Genomic DNA, 17,130 nt, shown 5'->3' with positions numbered 1-17,130 from the left:
ATACCCATTTAGACTGTAATGAATGTCACATGTCCTTTCCTCGGGTCCAGACATCACCAACGTTTCCCTGTCCTGTTCTTTCATTTTTGTTTGTATGGCAGCTTTAAGTGGCGCTGTCCTTCCTTCTTGTTCTCAGTATGTGAACATCAATGTTTCTGCCCTAAGCTCTCTGTTGGATTTGTCTCTCAGGGAGGTATGAGGGTCAAAGCACCATTGGCCCTAAAGCTTAATAGATTCTGATGTGCAGTTCTAACCTGTCGTCTAGGATACTCCAAATCATAATGGATGTCAGATAGTGGGCCACAAAAACCCTCTGAACTCCACAATGGCCATCCTTTGCTCAAATCCACAGTTGCTCCTTGACAGCACTACCAGTTTTTTGGCTTGAAAATGATGGTTTGACTGGATTTCAACTAGGCAGACTCCAAAGTACATCTTATCTAAAACCCTATTCAACAGAGGCTTAGTGCTGCATGCCTTTAATTCTAGCACTCCGGAAGCAGAGGCAGGTAGATCTCTGTGAGTTCGAGGCCAGCCTGGTCTACAGAGTGAGTTTCAAGACAGTCAGAGCTAACTACACAGTGAGTAGACAACAAAAGACAACAAAAACAAACAAAAAAAATCCCACACAACAGTAACAACAAAACTACCCAACAACAAGCCCCACCCTCAAACAACAACAAGACTATTCAAAGACGTGAGCAGGTCAGTGTTGATGGTTCCGTGGGTAAAATCCTGGTTGCCAGGTCTGACAAACCCACATTGTAGAAGGGGAACCAGCTCTGCTTGTTCTCTGACCCCCGAGCACACCCTGGCAGGTGCACACCCACATATACTGGCTTTGAAAAGGATAGGAAGATGCGGATTTCCCAACAGCCGGCAGCTGACAGTTAATCTGGTTGATAGTCTCCCCCCCCCGCCCCCCAACAAAGGACTAATAAGGTCACCCTGACAGAGAGGGACAGCTGCAGTGACAACATCATCTCTCTTGGAAGACATAGCTGACCAGGAGCTGGACTAGCCACACTGCAGTGCGTGGCAATGGAGCAAGCAGGATTGGACAGTGGAAGGTGGCAGGAAGTGTGGCAGAGTCAGGGACTCAGTGATATCCCTAAAACATGGGATTGAGGACCCCACCATGTGGTCCATGCCTAAGAGGATAACGATTCCTTCTTGTAACTGTGTGCTACACGGTGGCCTGAGGCCAGTACCTCAGGAGGTGGCAGGAGCCCAGACACTACCAAGACAGATCTAAACACCCCATATTGACAGTGCCATTCTCAGTGGAGGTGTGTCTCATTGCCTCCCACACAGGTTTTCACTGCTCTCTAAGCTGACCCAGAGAGCTTCTGTCAAAATCACAGACCCTGTAGATGAAAACCTAAGGGCACAGGCCATATTAAAACAAAACCCTTTTATTTGGCAGTACATATATAGTTAAATGTGGACCCTGGATCATGGTGACATGATGAGAAGTATTCTTGTTTTTAATAAAGCACATTTTTTAAAAAATGCCGTAATGGTACCTAAAGCCCTGTGTGCCAAATTAAAAACAAAATCAAGTCCGGATAGGCAAATAAATACCTAGACAATTTTTATAAATATGGTACGAAGCCTGAGAAACCTCTGCTCAGTTCTGTTGCAGGTTCACTTGAGGCTCTCCTGTTGTTATTGCTAAGAGGATGCTCTTGGTCCCCACCAGGGGCTCTAATGAGGAGCTAGCAAATAGCCTTCTTCCTATCTGTCCTCTACAGCTCAGGGGGTCAGATCTGTGCAGAGAGCCAGGGAGACCGCAGCAGCCATGAGTGTAGAGGAGCTAAGCACGGGAGCTTAGAAAAGCTGAAAGACACCACCCACCTGAAGGCCCTAGAATACGGAGAGCTTCCCACCAGCTGGCTGGCTGCTCGGAGCTGCCCACAGGTTCTACAGCCTCGCCAGAGACCATACATCCCAAACCACAGGAAGGGCTTCCAGAACTTGATGAGCACTTTAGAGTCACAGGAAGCACACGAGGATACCAGCAGAGGGTGCTGCAGTGTTCACCCGTGGTACCTGCATTCTGAAGCCCGGTGAAACCTCACAGAGCCTTCCCAGCACCTGATCACTTGAACTCAGACCCCGACTGCTCCAGAGGCCAGAGAGTCACACCCTGGAGGAAGATGAGTAGCCCTGCAGCCAACTGCCCCTCTTTTCACGCTGCCTCTCAGAAGCCGAGAGCCTCACCTGGCTCTGAGCTAAATAAAGGTGATGCAAACTGGAAATGTTTTCTGCAAGCCAGAATTGAACTATGCCATGTTGCACTTGGGTCTCAAAAGAGGTAGCAACCATATATCCCCTGCTGCCGTCTCTAGTTACAGAGCTAGAAATGGAGGCAGTGAAGCCAAATAATTCCCTGCTTGTTACAGAGTAGGTGAGTGGCAGCCAGCTAGGGGGCCTATTCCAGCCCACACTTGCCTGCTTCTCTGGTCCCCCCTACCGCACTTGCTGATATTGCCAGGGCCTCTGCTCAACTATCTCCATGGCAACAACCAGGTCCAGAAAGATCATGCCTTGTCCCATCCTCACAAGAGATTTCCAAGACCGTGGCCTGGCATTACCCTCAGGCTTGAATCTTTAAGTGGCTTCATGTTACTGCTGCAGGGTGCCATCTGCATTCAGTAGCCTTCAGGACCCACGGGCTCAGGTTGCTATACACACACACAGCCAATTATCCTCTGCCCCAGGGAGATTTACCAAGCACACCCCTTTTCCAGTGACAGCAGAGGGTACACTCGTGCTGTGTCCCTGACTATCCACGTAGGAAACATTCTTGTAGAACAGGCTCGGATCATATCTCTGAGCAAGTTGACCCTTTACCTCCCCACACACCAAACCTTTCAAGGGGCACGTACCAAAGCCAATGAGGCCCAGTGTTTCCCCTCGGATCCGAGCAGCTCCTGAGGCGACCTCTCGGATCTGTTCCACACTCTGTACTCGTGTGCCTTCTCGGAGGGCCTGGTAGAGCCATGTGTTCCGCCGATACAGATTGAGGATGTGGCAGACTGTCGAATCTGCCGTCTCCTCCACTGCAGCAGATGGGATGTTGCACACAGCGATTCCTGAAAGGGCAATGGCCAGGCACAGAGGTGAGCGACGGATCCCTAAGTACCCTGCTTAGAAATGGAGGACCACTCCAGTGTACTCAGCAGACTGTTTCTGAAGCTCAACAGACCTCGACCCTCCACCCAAAGGTTCTTCTGCCTCAGCTCTACCTGGGCAGGACTCAAGAGTGGAGGGCCAGGGGCCCAGACCTTTTCCAGAGCTATAATGGTCAAGGAGACTGTTTGAACCTTATGCACTCTTAATGAAAAGACCACACCACCACTACTAATCACTGTTTGCAAATGTAGCTCAGGCCAAGCATGGCAATACACGCCAACTCTGAAGGCCAGAGGCAGGAGGATCTTGATTTTAAAGCTATCCACATTCCTAAAGCTTGTGGCTGATAGAAAACAGGAGGCCACTGGGGGAACTAACTACCTAATGGGCCTGAGGGCACCTGAGGTGGATTGCTCATTCCTCAGTTAAGTAACCCAAGTCCCCAGGAGATGTCTGGACACTCCCTTCTTGGGCAGAGGGCATTTTGAGGAAATGGGTAGCTCTCCTGGCCACTCTTCAGGGCAAGGTCTAGATGTCTTGTGGACAGCCTAGTAAAGAGGAGAAAGCAGAGGCCCTGACTGCTCACACGTGACCTTTCTAAGCAGTGGCACAGGCAATGTGGCTATCCTGTTGCTCAGGACAAATGGCTTCCTCTTGACCTACAGATGGTATCTGGGCACCTACTTTCAGGCTGGCCTTGGGTTCTGTTAGTGTTAAGACTGAGGGCTAGAACTGAAATCATAAGACAGGAAAGAGATGAACAGTTCCCTAAGGCTCTTTAGCAGCAGTGGCATGTCTCATTCTGCTACCATGGCTGCCCTGGCTCCAGGGCTCGATGAGTGACTCCCTCAGAAGAACAGATAGCTCAGAGTGAGGCAAGGCCCCCTGAGCAGGTCACCCTGGCTGCCTGGCTGCAGAGGACATTTCTGGACCGCAGGCATTTGCTAAGGGTCCTTGATGATGGGTACTATTGCTCTTATGAGGTGAGGGGTGGTAAACCTGCGTTAGCAGAGGGGTCTCATGCATGAGCACAGACCTCAGGCATTGTGAGGCAATGCTGTTATTAGACTGGAAGGGCAGAAGAAACCTTGGGCACTAACGCCAATCTTGAGTCCTCTAAGGAAAAGCCCAGTGGAAGGTAAGTCAGACTGTGCTGTGTGCCCAGCTGTGGCTCAGTGCTGCCCTCAGCTGACCAATGGCAACCAGTGCTGCAGGTCCCCATGTGATAAAGGTTGAGAGTGGAACACACAGAAGGAGAGCAAAGAAGATGAGCAAGGAAGTGTCTGCTCAACCCAACCCACAAGGTGCTCAATGTAGCTTCTTGACTCCAGTCCCCATGTGGAGAGGTGGGACCTACGCCTAGAAGCAAGTGTAGTTATAAGCGGGCATTAATAACTGAACAAGAAGAACCATCTTGACAGAAATTGTTAGTTCATCACTTGAGGTGGGTCTTCTGCAAGCACGCCAAAGAGTTCCTCGGACATGTTCTCCCCTCAGGGTTATCTTCAAGTACCTATTTCTAATGTCCACAGAGAAAAGCCATGGTTACATGAGATAACATAGGAGCCACCATTAAATGGCTCCAAATAGCTAGACAGCTTTTTGAGAACTGACCAAGGGTGTTCCTCTGTCTTATGCAGGCTCTCTGCAGTGCTAGGGTCAGGTGTGAATTTCTGAGCCTGTCTTGCCCTTAAGTGCTGCCGCTGGGTGCACAGATGATGGGCCGCAGGGACAATTACAGAAGGCTCCACACAGGAGCTGGCGAGTTCCTTGCTAGGTCCACTGTAGAATGCACTGCTTCTGGAACCCCTTCCAGAAACTGGGCATACCTGCCATTCCTTGCCTTACCGACTTCAAAGGCTCTGCTGGCTCAGAGATAAAGACACTCTCATTAGAGGGGAGTTCACTTGGCTTCTCTAGCTACCCTCCCAAGTAGATGTCTTCTGGGCAGTTACTCCTGTCACAGTGGACCAGCCCAGAGATGGCACTAACATTCACATTGCCTGCCTGTCTGTAACTGGACTCTTTCCAGCTGGAGGAGAAAAGAGAGGCTGATCACGGGCAGGACCTACCTGTGTGAGAAGAGGGGTGATGGGCTAGAGAGCCCTGTCTCCCACCACTGTTCCAACTCAGCTCCCTTCCTGACAAGACACCTGTTTTTAAACACAAGCATACTTGCTTGTGCCACAGAAATGACACAGACTTTCCTATTTTGGGAGTCAGGGTCTCACTACATAGTTAAGGCTAGCTTTGAACTTGCTATGCAGACCAGGCTGGCCTTAAACTCAGATCCGCCTGCCTCTGCCTCCCCCACGCTGGGATTAAAGGTGTGAGCCACCACATAGGGAGCTGTTGTGGCCTCAGAGAAGATATAACTGGAAATGTACGTAGGTGGCTGGGCTGATAAGAGGAAGACACCATTCCCTGGGACTTGGGTAGAAAGCCTGGGACTGAGTATGACCATTCCTCCTTTCCCTGAGATGTCTCCCATCTTCCCCTGTGAGGCTGTCCTAAGAATGTACTGTGGACACGGGCTGGTGCCACCCAAGGTACAGCTTTCTTTGCCCTGATCTTAACCTTCTGGATCAGGTACATAAAATGGCTTCCCTAAGTGCAAAGAGACTGAAAACCAAAACAAGGGACCCCCTCTCTCAAAGCTGTGGGCTCGGACTGTGAGCCACCAGTATGGCAGGCATATCCCTGTGACAGAACCGTCAGGTCTAGCTTCAGGCCTAGTGGAGAGAGAACTGTGTGAGGCATTACAGACACCTGGCTTTCCCTGTGCTAGGAGACAGGAGCCCTTAGGGGTGAGGCAGGAGCAGGTGGCAGGCCCAGGCGTGTGCTAGGGATGGCCAGGCTGCTGTGGCTGCCTTCAAGGCTTGGGTTTCCAGCGATTCTGAGGCATCTCTTACAAAGCCTTATGAATGGGGGGTGGCACGCTTCAGACGCAGACCAAATGCTGGGACTCTGAGGCCACTCCAAATGTGTCCCTAAGCCCAGGCTCAGTGTCTTGAGAGTCTGCTAACAGTTATGCCAAGCCTCATGGAGTCCCCAGTGCCTTCCCGTTTGGCTTTCTGCTTGTCATTTTGTCTCTGGGAAGCGCTCTGGACATGGGTGCTTGTTGTGGTGTGTTGACTGGGCCTCTTGGGGAGGACACCTCACTAGTCTACTGCTTATCTCGTCAAGACCTTCCAGTCCCTGAGCCTTCTGGGAGCGCTAAGGCAAGGAGGTGAAGCTACAGTTGCATGGGGAAGGGGGAATAAATAAGACTCCTTTAGGAATCAGCTTCCAGGACAACAGCCCTGAATCCTGCCTTCTACTCATTCTCCTGTTCACTGAGCATGGCTCCCGGGCATCCGATCTAACTCTCTGACTCACCGAGCTCGCCAGCAGCCTTGATGTCCACGTTGTCGTAGCCACTACCGATTCGCACGATCACTCTCAGGGCCTTGAACTTCTCCAGGTCTTCCCTGGTGAGGGTGATGGTGTGGTACATCATGGCACCCACAGCCTCATTCAACACCTGTCAGGGAACACGAGCCACAGGTCAGAGCCCCCGGGGTACCATGGAGATTGTGTTGGCAGAATTATAGGATGGAGCCATGGCTGGATGGTACCCATCTGATGAGCAAGTGCCTGAGGTGGCAGAGTGGGCTAAGGAGATCAGGAATGCTGTCACACACATGCGCTCTTGTGGATGACTGTGTTTACTGACATCCGCTGGCCCGGAGGGACTCAGGTAAAGGTGGGGTGCAACCCACCTTCTCATGGATTTCCTGAGTGGACTGTGCATCACAGAAGGCCACGGTGGCCAGGTCCTTCAGGATGGGCATCTCCACAGTGCAGTCTCTGCCGTCCAGCAGTGCCACCAAGGGGCGGGGGTGCAGGGGGCCGTTCATGATCTGGGGGCGGATACCTGTGAGGAGAGAGGAAAAGTGGGATGAGAACATGGCGCGAAGGGGCTCGAGGGGACACCCTGAACATCTCAGTGGCCAATGCCAAGGTAAGCAGAGAGCATACCCGCCTGCTGGAGCCAGCTGTGATGTCCGAGGCAGGACAGGACACAGCCTTACCAGCTAACAAGGGCAGTGCTCATAGATCACAGGTTTAATGACTGTGGGTTAAGTGCAGGGCTCTGGCATGAAGTCACGTTTAAGACTAGGTTCACACACACACAAATGATAGATATCCCCACGTGCCCTGGGTCTTCAAATAAACTAACAAACAAAAAACAGGCCAGCATAAAGTCAAATGGAGGAAGCTTGCAGGTGTCTTTGCTCTGAAAGAACTTTCCAGAGAACTCCTAGGGCCAGCAGGCAGCCCAAGCCTATCAATCACCCTGTGAAGTGAGATAGCCAGGGCCATTCTGGAAATGGGATAGGGGTGGCCCTCGTCAGTACTCCCTATGATACTCAAGTGCATATTCTCTGGTCCTCCAGGACGCAGCTCGGCCCAGGCCCCTTCCCCTTCAATTGTCTAGACAGCAGACTGGGGACACCCACAGCACAGCACCTGATCGACATCACTGCACCTTTGGGATCACCTGCCTGTGGGGGTGGGGGAGGGAGGGTTTCCTGACTGTTGTACTTCCCAGCCTCTTCTTGACTGGAGTCCTCACAGCCTCCTGCTTTGGACCCAGATTTGGGGACACTTCCCTAGGCCAGCTGTTTCCTTGTCAAGGAAGGAGATAAGTATGATGGACTAAACAGGACAGCCTTCAGTTATCCAGATAAAAGTCTCAGAGCAGCCTAACAGCCACACCATGCACAGGGAGATCTGTGGCCAGGGCTGTTGCCCCTCCCCTTTTGCAGAGGCTCCGAGCTGGGCTGTCTCCTTCCTCCTAGTCTGTTCATCCTCTCAGAGGCTGCCCAACGTATGGGAGAACGTGGCTGTCCCTAGGTTAAGTGTCCCTCAGATCCTATATGGAGCACAGGCTGTTCTAGGAGCCGCATGGCCTTTATGTGACCATTGAGACACTCAAAGCAAACTCACCTTCAGGCCTCCACCTCTTTGCTAAGGGGCATCGTCTTGACTAATGATTGGTGTGGGGGACCCAGCTCACTGTGGCCTCTATCACCACTTGGACTGGTAGGCCTGGATGCAGGCTTAGCCAACCATGGGGCAAGCCTGTAAGCAGCACTCTTTTGCTTCAGTTCCTGCCTGCTTAAGTTCAGCCATGGATTGTGACCTGGCAGTTATAAGCTGGAACAAACCCTCTCCTCCCCAAGTGGTTTTTGGTCCTGATGTTTCCGCCACAGCAATAGAAACACGAAGACGACCCTCCTAACTGGACATGTGCGGATCCTCTTGTACCTCACAGGCTAGCCACACACTCCTCTGGTACTCTTACCACCAGCCACTGCACCAATCACATCATACCTGTACCATCTCAGGACAGACTAGGGGCCTGGAGCAGAGAGAATGTTTAGAACAAGCTGGGGTTGGAAGGGAATCATGGACCATCACTGACTGAACGGCAGTCAGGGTCCTGATGTTGAGGCGTTCCTTCTATGCACCCGCCACCTACCTGAGAATCTCTGACCCATAAGTACAGTAAGGTGCCCAAGTGGTCCCAAGTGCTAACATCCTTTTGCCCCATATGCCCTCACTGGTCCATGGTTCTTATAACGGACAGCTTAGCCCTATAAAAAAACAAAAGCCCTAAATGCTCCGCCTATCCTTAGTAGGTCAAGGTGAGGTGCTGGAGATGGTTACTGTGCCCAGGTCACAGAGGGGCAAGTGAGGTGGCAGTGATCTCACACAGCTCTACCTGGATTCATCCTGGAGTCAATCAGCCATGGAGCACCATCCGCTAAGCAGATGAGCACTCAGGCTGCGGCAGGCACATGAGCATGACATCAGCCCTGCCTGCTCTCTACCGAGGGCCAAACTCCAAGACGTGGGTGGAGGGGCTGGCAGCACCAGGACACACAAGGAAGAACCCCTACCACTCACGGTCTGTAAAAAGCTTGGCTCATTGCACAGTCAGAAGTTTAGGCATAGATTTAGTAGTAATTTATCCCACCTCACCAAGGGGGACAGCACCGGGGACAAGAGCCATCCAGTGCATCTGGAGTGGCTGAGAGCCACCAACTAAGATGTCCATCTGCAATATCAGAGCATGTATCTGTTACCCGGGTAACAGACTCCAGGTTGCCTAGCGATCGTTTCCCTTCCTGACTTGGTCTCCTTTTTCTTTGGTGGATCCCATTCTTTGTTCTTTCCCTAGGCTGAGGTGAGTCCGTGGTACATCTTGTTAAGGCTAGAGGTATGAATCCCAGCAGCCAATCTGCTAATAGCAGGGCAAACTAGAGGGGGTAGGGTGGGGTGTGTGCGTGCAGAGACCTATTGGCTGGAAAAGGGTGCTAAACAGGGGTGGCAGGGTAGGTGACAGGAGCCACCTGACACCAGGTGTGAGGAGAACTGGGAACACAAAATCAGAGGCAGAGGCCCAAACACAGACAGCTACCAGCAGATTTCCCATCTCTTTCAACAATTCTGACAAACTGAACCATTTTTAATATATTAGGTACATCCCACTGTAAACTACATTAGCATGATATGCACGTGGCCCTCAGAGGTGGGGGTTAGGTTGACCACTGGCTTGGAGCCATGGCTCACTTCTTCAATAGCCAGGGGAATTTGGGGGAAGGAAGCCAAAGGCACGGTGCTTGATGAGGATTCCTTCCAAAATGGAGTTTAGGCTCCCAGTTACAAGACACTGCTCAAGGCCGTCCCACATGTCTAAAACCTAAGACTGGCAAGGACCCGGCAATGCTGCCGCCCTTCTGCCCTTCTCAGCCTTCCCCACTGGGGAGACACCTGACCAGACAAGGTGTTCAATGACTATCCAAAATGGTAATGTGTCCCTCTACATTCCCTAAAGACTTGCTCTGTCCAGCAACAATTAGGCTTGTTACAGGAACTTGGTCAGTGCCCTGCTGCCAACGGCCTACTCAGCATTATATGTGAGGCAGAGAGCTCAGCCAGTCCCCCTGGTGTCAATTACTAGCTGGCTCCAGGATTGCCTCTATACAATATGGGGGCCTTGTTCATCTGCGTGGTACCATGGTGCTGCAGTTTGCAGCCAGGCTGCTGCCGGTCCCTGGGTGCTCAGAGTTGAAGCTATCCCAGTAATGTTAAGTTAGAGAAAGCCGAAGCCAACACCAAGCCAAGATGTTCACATTTGTGCTGGCCACCTCAGTGAAGCCAGGTTCAAGGTTCCAAGGCCTTGTAGATCCCAAGTGACTTCCAGAGAGATGCTGGCTGCTTTCTGACCACCTAGTCTCCCTGTCATACTATATAGACAGGAGAGAAAAGAAAAAGAAAAAGGCATTGTACTCCTGTATGATGCTGCATATCCAGAAACACATGATCTCACCCAACACACAGACAAAGCTACAAGTAGATGTGCCATCAACTCCTTTAAACTAATGGGATATTATGGCTACATTCTAGTCTAACCTGCAGTTACATTAACACAATACACAGATGACCCTTGGTGCTTAAGGACAGGAAGGCCATCTCCTGGCTTGGGATCCCATGGCTGTCATGCTTCCAGAAGTATTAGCAGGAAGAGAATGTGGTGATCCTGTCCCACAAGCCTGCCCTGTATTTCCGAGGAGCACTCACCATTTTCTTGAATGATATATGTGTAAAGTTGAAGAAGGAAAAGGACCCATGTCTAAAATGTGGTCTGAATCGGTTCCTGTTGCTTGCAGATTAAGAACCTAATGTCAGGGGATGGAGGGATGGGGCTCAGCAGCTAGGATCACATGTTCTTGCAGAGGATTTGAGCTTCCTTCCCTGCCCCCACAGATGGTGGCTGACAACCATCTGGAACTAGTTCTAGGAGCTGTGGCATCCTCTTGTGGCCTCCACTGGTACTGCCTGCGCCTACCCACATGCAGGCAAAAACACCCAGACATATAACAGAAATAAGAACCTAGCTGCCTTTGCATTTCAACAACTGGAATGCTTTCCTCCAGTTTGGCATAGTCTTTGTGAAGTTGGCCATATTGAGACTTTGGTCCTTGGTCCTTAGTACAGCCAGGAGGTGTTCTTGGAGGGAGTAAGAATTTCTGAGTTATCTCCAGTGGCTGTTATAAAATGTGCTCACCCTGCTTCCCATTCATTATAGCTGCTGTCACCCTCCTCTATACACACTTATAATGATGCTATCTGCCGTTGGGACAGCATGAAGAAGATGGCCATGAAGACTGTTAGTCCTAGTAGGGCCTGGGGATCGGAAGAGTCAGAGACCAGGGAACTCACAGGTAGCATTCAAGACAGCCTCTTGTATGCTGAAATTCTCTAGGTGTTTTCCATCAGTTGCCCTGACTTTCTGGGTCATGTCAGGCTGTTTCTAGGTTAATCTGCTGTTCAGCAAAACCTAAGGGGTGCATGCAGGAAGGCAAGGACACGTCAAGGCAGTCAGGGTGTAAGGAAGTTGGTTAGCTCCAACAGTCCCTAGAGAGATCCCAAGGTAAACATGTATTGCCATAGGACGACCTAGCAAGAAGCTGAGTCTGTGGTCTCATCACCTGCTCTGAGACCCATGAGGTGATCTGGGAGGCCACTGAGTCACATCGGTAAGTTCTCAGCTTCATCCACGGGAGCACAAACAAAGCTAAAAGGTGAAATGCGCAGGAGCCCCTATCACCTGCAAGGTAAACTCCTCCTGAGACCCAGTCAAGTCTTCCCAGGATCATAAGGCAAGCTCCCCTTTTGCTATAGCCTTCTCCCTGATTTTACGGCCATTTCCCAATGTGGCCCGATCTTCCTGGCCAGGCACAGTGCCTTCATTTCTACAAAATCAGGTGGAAAACCCGAACAGGATATCTGTGGTGTGTGTGTGTGTGTGTGTGTGTATGTATGTATTATTTCACAATACAGACCCAACATTGGGACTCAGGTCAGGTCAGGGGCTAGGTACTGACATGTAGCTCCACCTTAAAGCACCCAACACATGACTATGTTGTTCTGCCAACACATTCAAGCACATTGTAGAATGGCTTCCATCCTGCCTATACACAACAGCAAAAGTGTTCTGGGAGCAGTAAAAACAACTGTGGCAGTTGCAGGAGGCAGGGACAGACAGGATGTCTTGCTAAGAGTCACCACTTTATGTCACATCATTTCAAAGATCAGAAAACACCACTGTCATCAGAAGCCCCAGCATCCCAGAAGAGGGACAGCCACAAGAATGCCCTATGCAAGTTACTTTGCCTAATGCACCTTGTATTTTGATGGTTGAAGGCCTGTTGAAATCTCCCTGCTGAATGCTAGTGACCTTGACCTCTCTTATAATGAGGAAAGGAGCCTGAAGTTTAATGTTTATCCACCACAGGAACAAAATGAGCCTGGAATGAAGCGGGGGCCACCTGGGGATAACCCAGGAGAAGGAAGCAAGGACCACCAGCCCAAGCATAAGCTACCAAATAGGTGCGCAGCAGGGCAGTGGCCCACTTAGGATTCCATAATCCCCTAAAACCTGAGGGCTAAGCTGTGACAGATTCTGAGTGTCCTATAAAATGCCTACCATGAAGAACTACTGGCTGAGAGGTCACCATTATTTCTAGGATGGCCTACTAGGAAGCAAAATCTAACAAGTAGGCCCAGGAAGGGCACAGGCCAGGTAGTCTGGTTCATGCTGGGCCCCAGGAACAGGCAAAGATGGTGTGACTAGCTTACAGCTACTGCAAAAACCCCGAGGAACTTGTAACCAGGCCTTTCCGGGAGAGACTGGAGCCTTCTTAACTCAAGAGGCTGGCGTACTCGGAGACCCAGAAGGGATGCTTCAAGCTGCTGGAGCTAGAAAGTTCTGGGAGGGTGACAGCCACGAGAACGCCCTAAGCAAGTTAGTGTGCCTAATGCACCTTGTTACTTTGATGGTTGAAGCTCCCAAGGGAGAATCTAGGCTCCCCTGATCACCCACCAGGTGCCCAGCCGCCTGCAGCTCCAAATACCTGAGCCCTGGTCGTGGGCCCTGCAGGCTTCCTGGGCGACTCCCACTAATCCAGCCTGCATGTTTGGGGATGATGCCTTCCTTGCAGAGCGAAAGTAGAGTCCTACACTGGTGGGAAACACTGGGTTTCAGTTCAGTAACAGGAAACGGAACTTAAGACTACCCTGTCACCCCAGAAAGACCAGCATCTGTTTACTTAACTCGCCACGCACAGAACTCGAGTCAGATGTCTCTGCAGCTTGTCCGGGATGCTCACCCGGAGGAAAATGACAGACGCTTTCCCTTTTCACGACTGCCTTGTCTGTGATTCTCATGCTGAGGTTCTATCGCCTGCCACTCGCCAGAAGCTAATGGGTGCTCCGGAATGAAATGTCTCCTAGTGAGTCCCCAGGTCACGAGAAGCCAGTCAGTGGTCAGCGCGCACCTGCAGCACTCCCCCGCCCCGAGGAACACTACCAGGAACTGACCACAAATGGCACGTCCAAGTGCTGAGCCAAGGGCGCAAGCTCAGCTGCTGCTTTTGTTAAGATGGGTTGCATGTCCTATTCACCTGGCGGCCTGCCTCACCTGGGTGGCCCTTGGGCATCGGGCTTGTGGGTCCAGTGATCTCTGGGCGCGAGGATATATTAGTCGCCCTATGAGCGAGGCCCCAAGAGATAAATTCCCACTTCCCAGAGTAGCACCCAGGTCCCTGGAGACCCCTCATCTGCCTTTTGGAAGGAACATGAGCCTACTTCACAATCAGCAGATATCTCCAGGGGAGGTACACCCATCTCCTCCTGCAACCTTGCTCAGAGATCCCATTACAGGCCCTCACATATGAACCTGTGTTGCCTTAGCCTCTTCCACATGTGGCCATGACACCCTGGCTCAGCCAGCTGCAGATGAAATCTCAGGAGACTTGGCCAGAGATGAATCTTAAGGGAGCTAGGGTTGGGGGTGGGGTTGCTGGTAACAAGCTGCCAGAACCCTCCCCCCCCAAGCTTCCCGTTCAAGGCCTGGGATTCTGCAGCATGCCTGGGCATGAAGACGTCAAGCCTGGTCCTGTGGACTCACTTTGTCTTCTCTGCTGCTGTGACCACGTGAGGTCGAGCTGTGGATATCCAGGCTGTATTTCTTCAGGGGTGATTGCTACCCATAGCCTTTAAAAAACAAGGCCTGGCTGTCAAGGTCATGGGTTGGGTGGATGGGACCTGCTGGAAAGATCCTAGAGAGTATGTCCCTCTAGGCTATGGTCATGATGGGAAGGAAAAGGGCACTGGGGGTGCAGTTCCTAGGCCCCACCCTGGGATCTCTCACTGGAGTCATGGCTCCCATCCCCATGTGAATTACATTCAGTATTATGGTAATTAGACTGGCTACAGAGTAGAGTTCCCAGCTATGAACCTAGGGACCAGCCTAAAGGTAGAGAGTAGTAAGCCTGGCTCTAGGCAAACCACCACCCACTTTTCTATAACTGGTTTTCAATATACATTAAAAATAAACAAACAACCAAAACCAAAACAACAACAACAAAACCAAACCAAACCAAAACCAAAAAACCCCAAAACCTTTCAATTTTTGAGACAGGGTCTCACTTTGCAGCCCAGGCTAGCTGGAACTTGCTATGAAACAGTAACTCTGTACTGTCTACATGGTCTTAAGCTAAGAAGTCAAGCCAGCCTTATAATAGTGATGTGGATGCAGGTCATAGGAGCATCCCCACTTTCTCTGCAGGGGACTGAAAAGATGGCTCAATTCTTATCAGCCACATGGCAGCTCTGTAACTCCTGTTCCAGGGGATCCGACATCCTTACACAGATCTATACATCCAGTCAAATCACCAGATATACATAAATAAAAATGAATAAGTTATTTTTTTTTTAAAAAAAGAGAGATAGAGGTGCAAGCGGAATTCTTTCAAGGTCACAGAGAATGGCTTGATCTAGGGCAACTTGATTTTAGATTCTTGCTCAGGCTCAGTGGTGTGAAGGGGACTACCTGGTCCAAGGCACCATTCCTAGTCACTGCAACAGTGACCTAAAGATCAGGCTCAGCCAGGGATTCATCCAAGAAAACACACTAAGCTAAGAAAGAACACCAAAACCACCTCCCTCTGTTGCTACCACAGAGCAGACCCTACCCATCAATTAAAAGCATAAGCTGGAGACTCCTCAGTCAAGAACCACACAGGCTGAGGACCTCACCAGGAAGGCTCCCTCCTTCCACGGTGGTCTTAGGCTTTGAGGCCTAAGAGAAAAAAAAAGTCATGATAATAACTGTTACCCCAATGCCCTTCTGTAAACTTCCTTTGATTTTACAAGGGCTTGTTGGCCGGTCCCCAGAGTCCACGGAACCATGGTTGAAGAGTAACGGGTGCTTAATCGCTTTTGTCTTACTCCCCAGCTCGACTGGGGGATACCTGGTCACTCTTCACCATGGCCCTGTGACTCAACATATACTGATGGACATGCCAGAGAAGACACGCCCTGATAGAAACACAGGCTCCTATGAAGCCCGGTCTTTCTTTGCAGGAACAGCCTTGAGGTGCCTGTGGCTGAGCTTTGCAAGCGCTATCCCATGGCCAGATAAGGTTCGATGAACCCCTGAGATAGCAGGGGACTCTTGGGCCTCTGCCAAGGGACTGACTCAGGAGGAAAACCCTCCCAACGGAGCCTCAGGCAGAGAAACAAGATGCGGGGACCACACTGCCCCGGCTCTGGGGCCTCCCACGGATGCTCACCAGCAGCCTAGGTGGGACACCCCTTGCACACAGTTAAGGGGTGGGAGAGGATGAAGACGAAGGACAGAGCCCAAGGTGAACGCCTGTCAATCAGGGCTCCCAGCATAAATCTGTGGGAAAGTCCCTGTGGCACTTGGGGTGTTTACTTTACTGCGCGTCTGTTTCCTCCGTTCAATTGGGCCAGAGAAGAGAGCTCCGGGTCCCTCAGATGCACTCGCTGAGCTCTGGGGAGAAAGAGCAGCCTGGAACATGTGTACCCAGACACCTCTCTCCCCTTTCCTGTCGTGAGACTCATTTACCAGATTTGATGAATGGACCTGTGCACCAGGCCAGAAAAGTAGGAAACCATTCTTGCAAGCTAGTGACCAAATAGCAGACAACCACCCGCTCTGCAGAGGCTGTAGAATTGCATGGTGACACAGGAGAACACTGCGGAGGACTGCATGCAGGGACCACCAAACATCTTTCCCTGGTACAGCCTGTGCCCTGTGTGGCCCCAGAGCAAGGCCTGGCTGATTCAGAGGCACGTCCTTCCTGGCCTTAGAAGAAACTTCAGGGTATAAAATCCCAAGCCCCCGAAGTAACCTAAGCAGCTAGATCCTGATGGCTTTGCTCTGGTCTCCAGCCAGCCCTGCAACCCTGGATGCTCATAAGGTACCTCCTTGACAGGACAAGTAGTTCTTAAATGCTAAAACTGTGCCCATGGCAACGACAATTGAGACTGGAACAGAAAAGAAACCTGCAGAGCCCATTGGGTAGTGGTCCCTGAAGAGAGGCCTATCTTCCTTATCTCACACTGATACTGTGATGCCAAGGTCATCTGACACAGGTTTCCCTATGTAGCCCAGGCTAGATCAGAATTTATAATGACACTTCTGCCTCCCAAGTATAGGGTCATAGGTCTGTGCTTTCATGCTTGGCCTCTCCTTATGAAAACTGAGAGCATCTACTATGATCAAGGGCCTGGAGTCCCCATACCCAGCACAGGGGAAGCTTTGGCCAGCCAAAGGGATGTGTAAAGATGTGCCAGTTTCTTTTCGCACCTGCAGGGCCTTTTATGCAAAAGCCAAGAGGCAGTTGCAACTGAAATGCCAATGGCCCGGGAACCCCATGCACTCAGATCACAAAGGCACAGTGAGAGCCACAGCTGACTCATGCCAGAGGGCTGGGGTTGTCTGTGGGCATCGAGTCCATTGAAATGAAGGAGCCTCATGGGTGACCCTGAGAATGGAACACATGTCCTCTTTCCCTTCCAAAGGGGGCCAGTGAGCCAGGCAGACCTGGCTCAGTTTTCTCTCCACAT

At 51.1% G+C, this 17,130-nt stretch overlaps 1 protein-coding gene across 9 annotated transcripts in view; it reads right to left on the bottom strand.

The window, feature by feature from the left end:
- Positions 1-17,130, bottom strand: part of Ctbp2 (C-terminal binding protein 2) — a 139,954-nt gene that overhangs the window by 7,791 nt on the left and 115,033 nt on the right. For 8 of the 9 annotated variants that reach the window (XM_021169123.3, XM_085841221.1, XM_029479549.2 and 5 more), the window contains 3 exons: positions 6,900-7,054; positions 6,517-6,661; positions 2,892-3,098 (listed from right to left, as the gene is read on the bottom strand). In XM_021169123.3, the coding sequence (XP_021024782.2) occupies positions 2,892-3,098; positions 6,517-6,661; positions 6,900-7,054 (507 nt within the window). Of the gene's footprint in view, positions 1-2,891; positions 3,099-6,516; positions 6,662-6,899; positions 7,055-8,665; positions 8,788-17,130 lie in introns of those variants that run through there. The other variant, XM_021169124.3, reaches the window with a different exon arrangement.

Source organism: Mus caroli, unplaced genomic scaffold, assembly GCF_978045245.1.
Source record: "Mus caroli unplaced genomic scaffold, Mus_caroli_1 scaffold_8, whole genome shotgun sequence".
In the NCBI taxonomy this organism is placed as follows: domain Eukaryota; kingdom Metazoa; phylum Chordata; class Mammalia; order Rodentia; family Muridae; genus Mus; species Mus caroli.
Note: the sequence above shows the minus strand (reverse complement) of the source record. Positions and strands in the feature narration are given on the sequence as shown.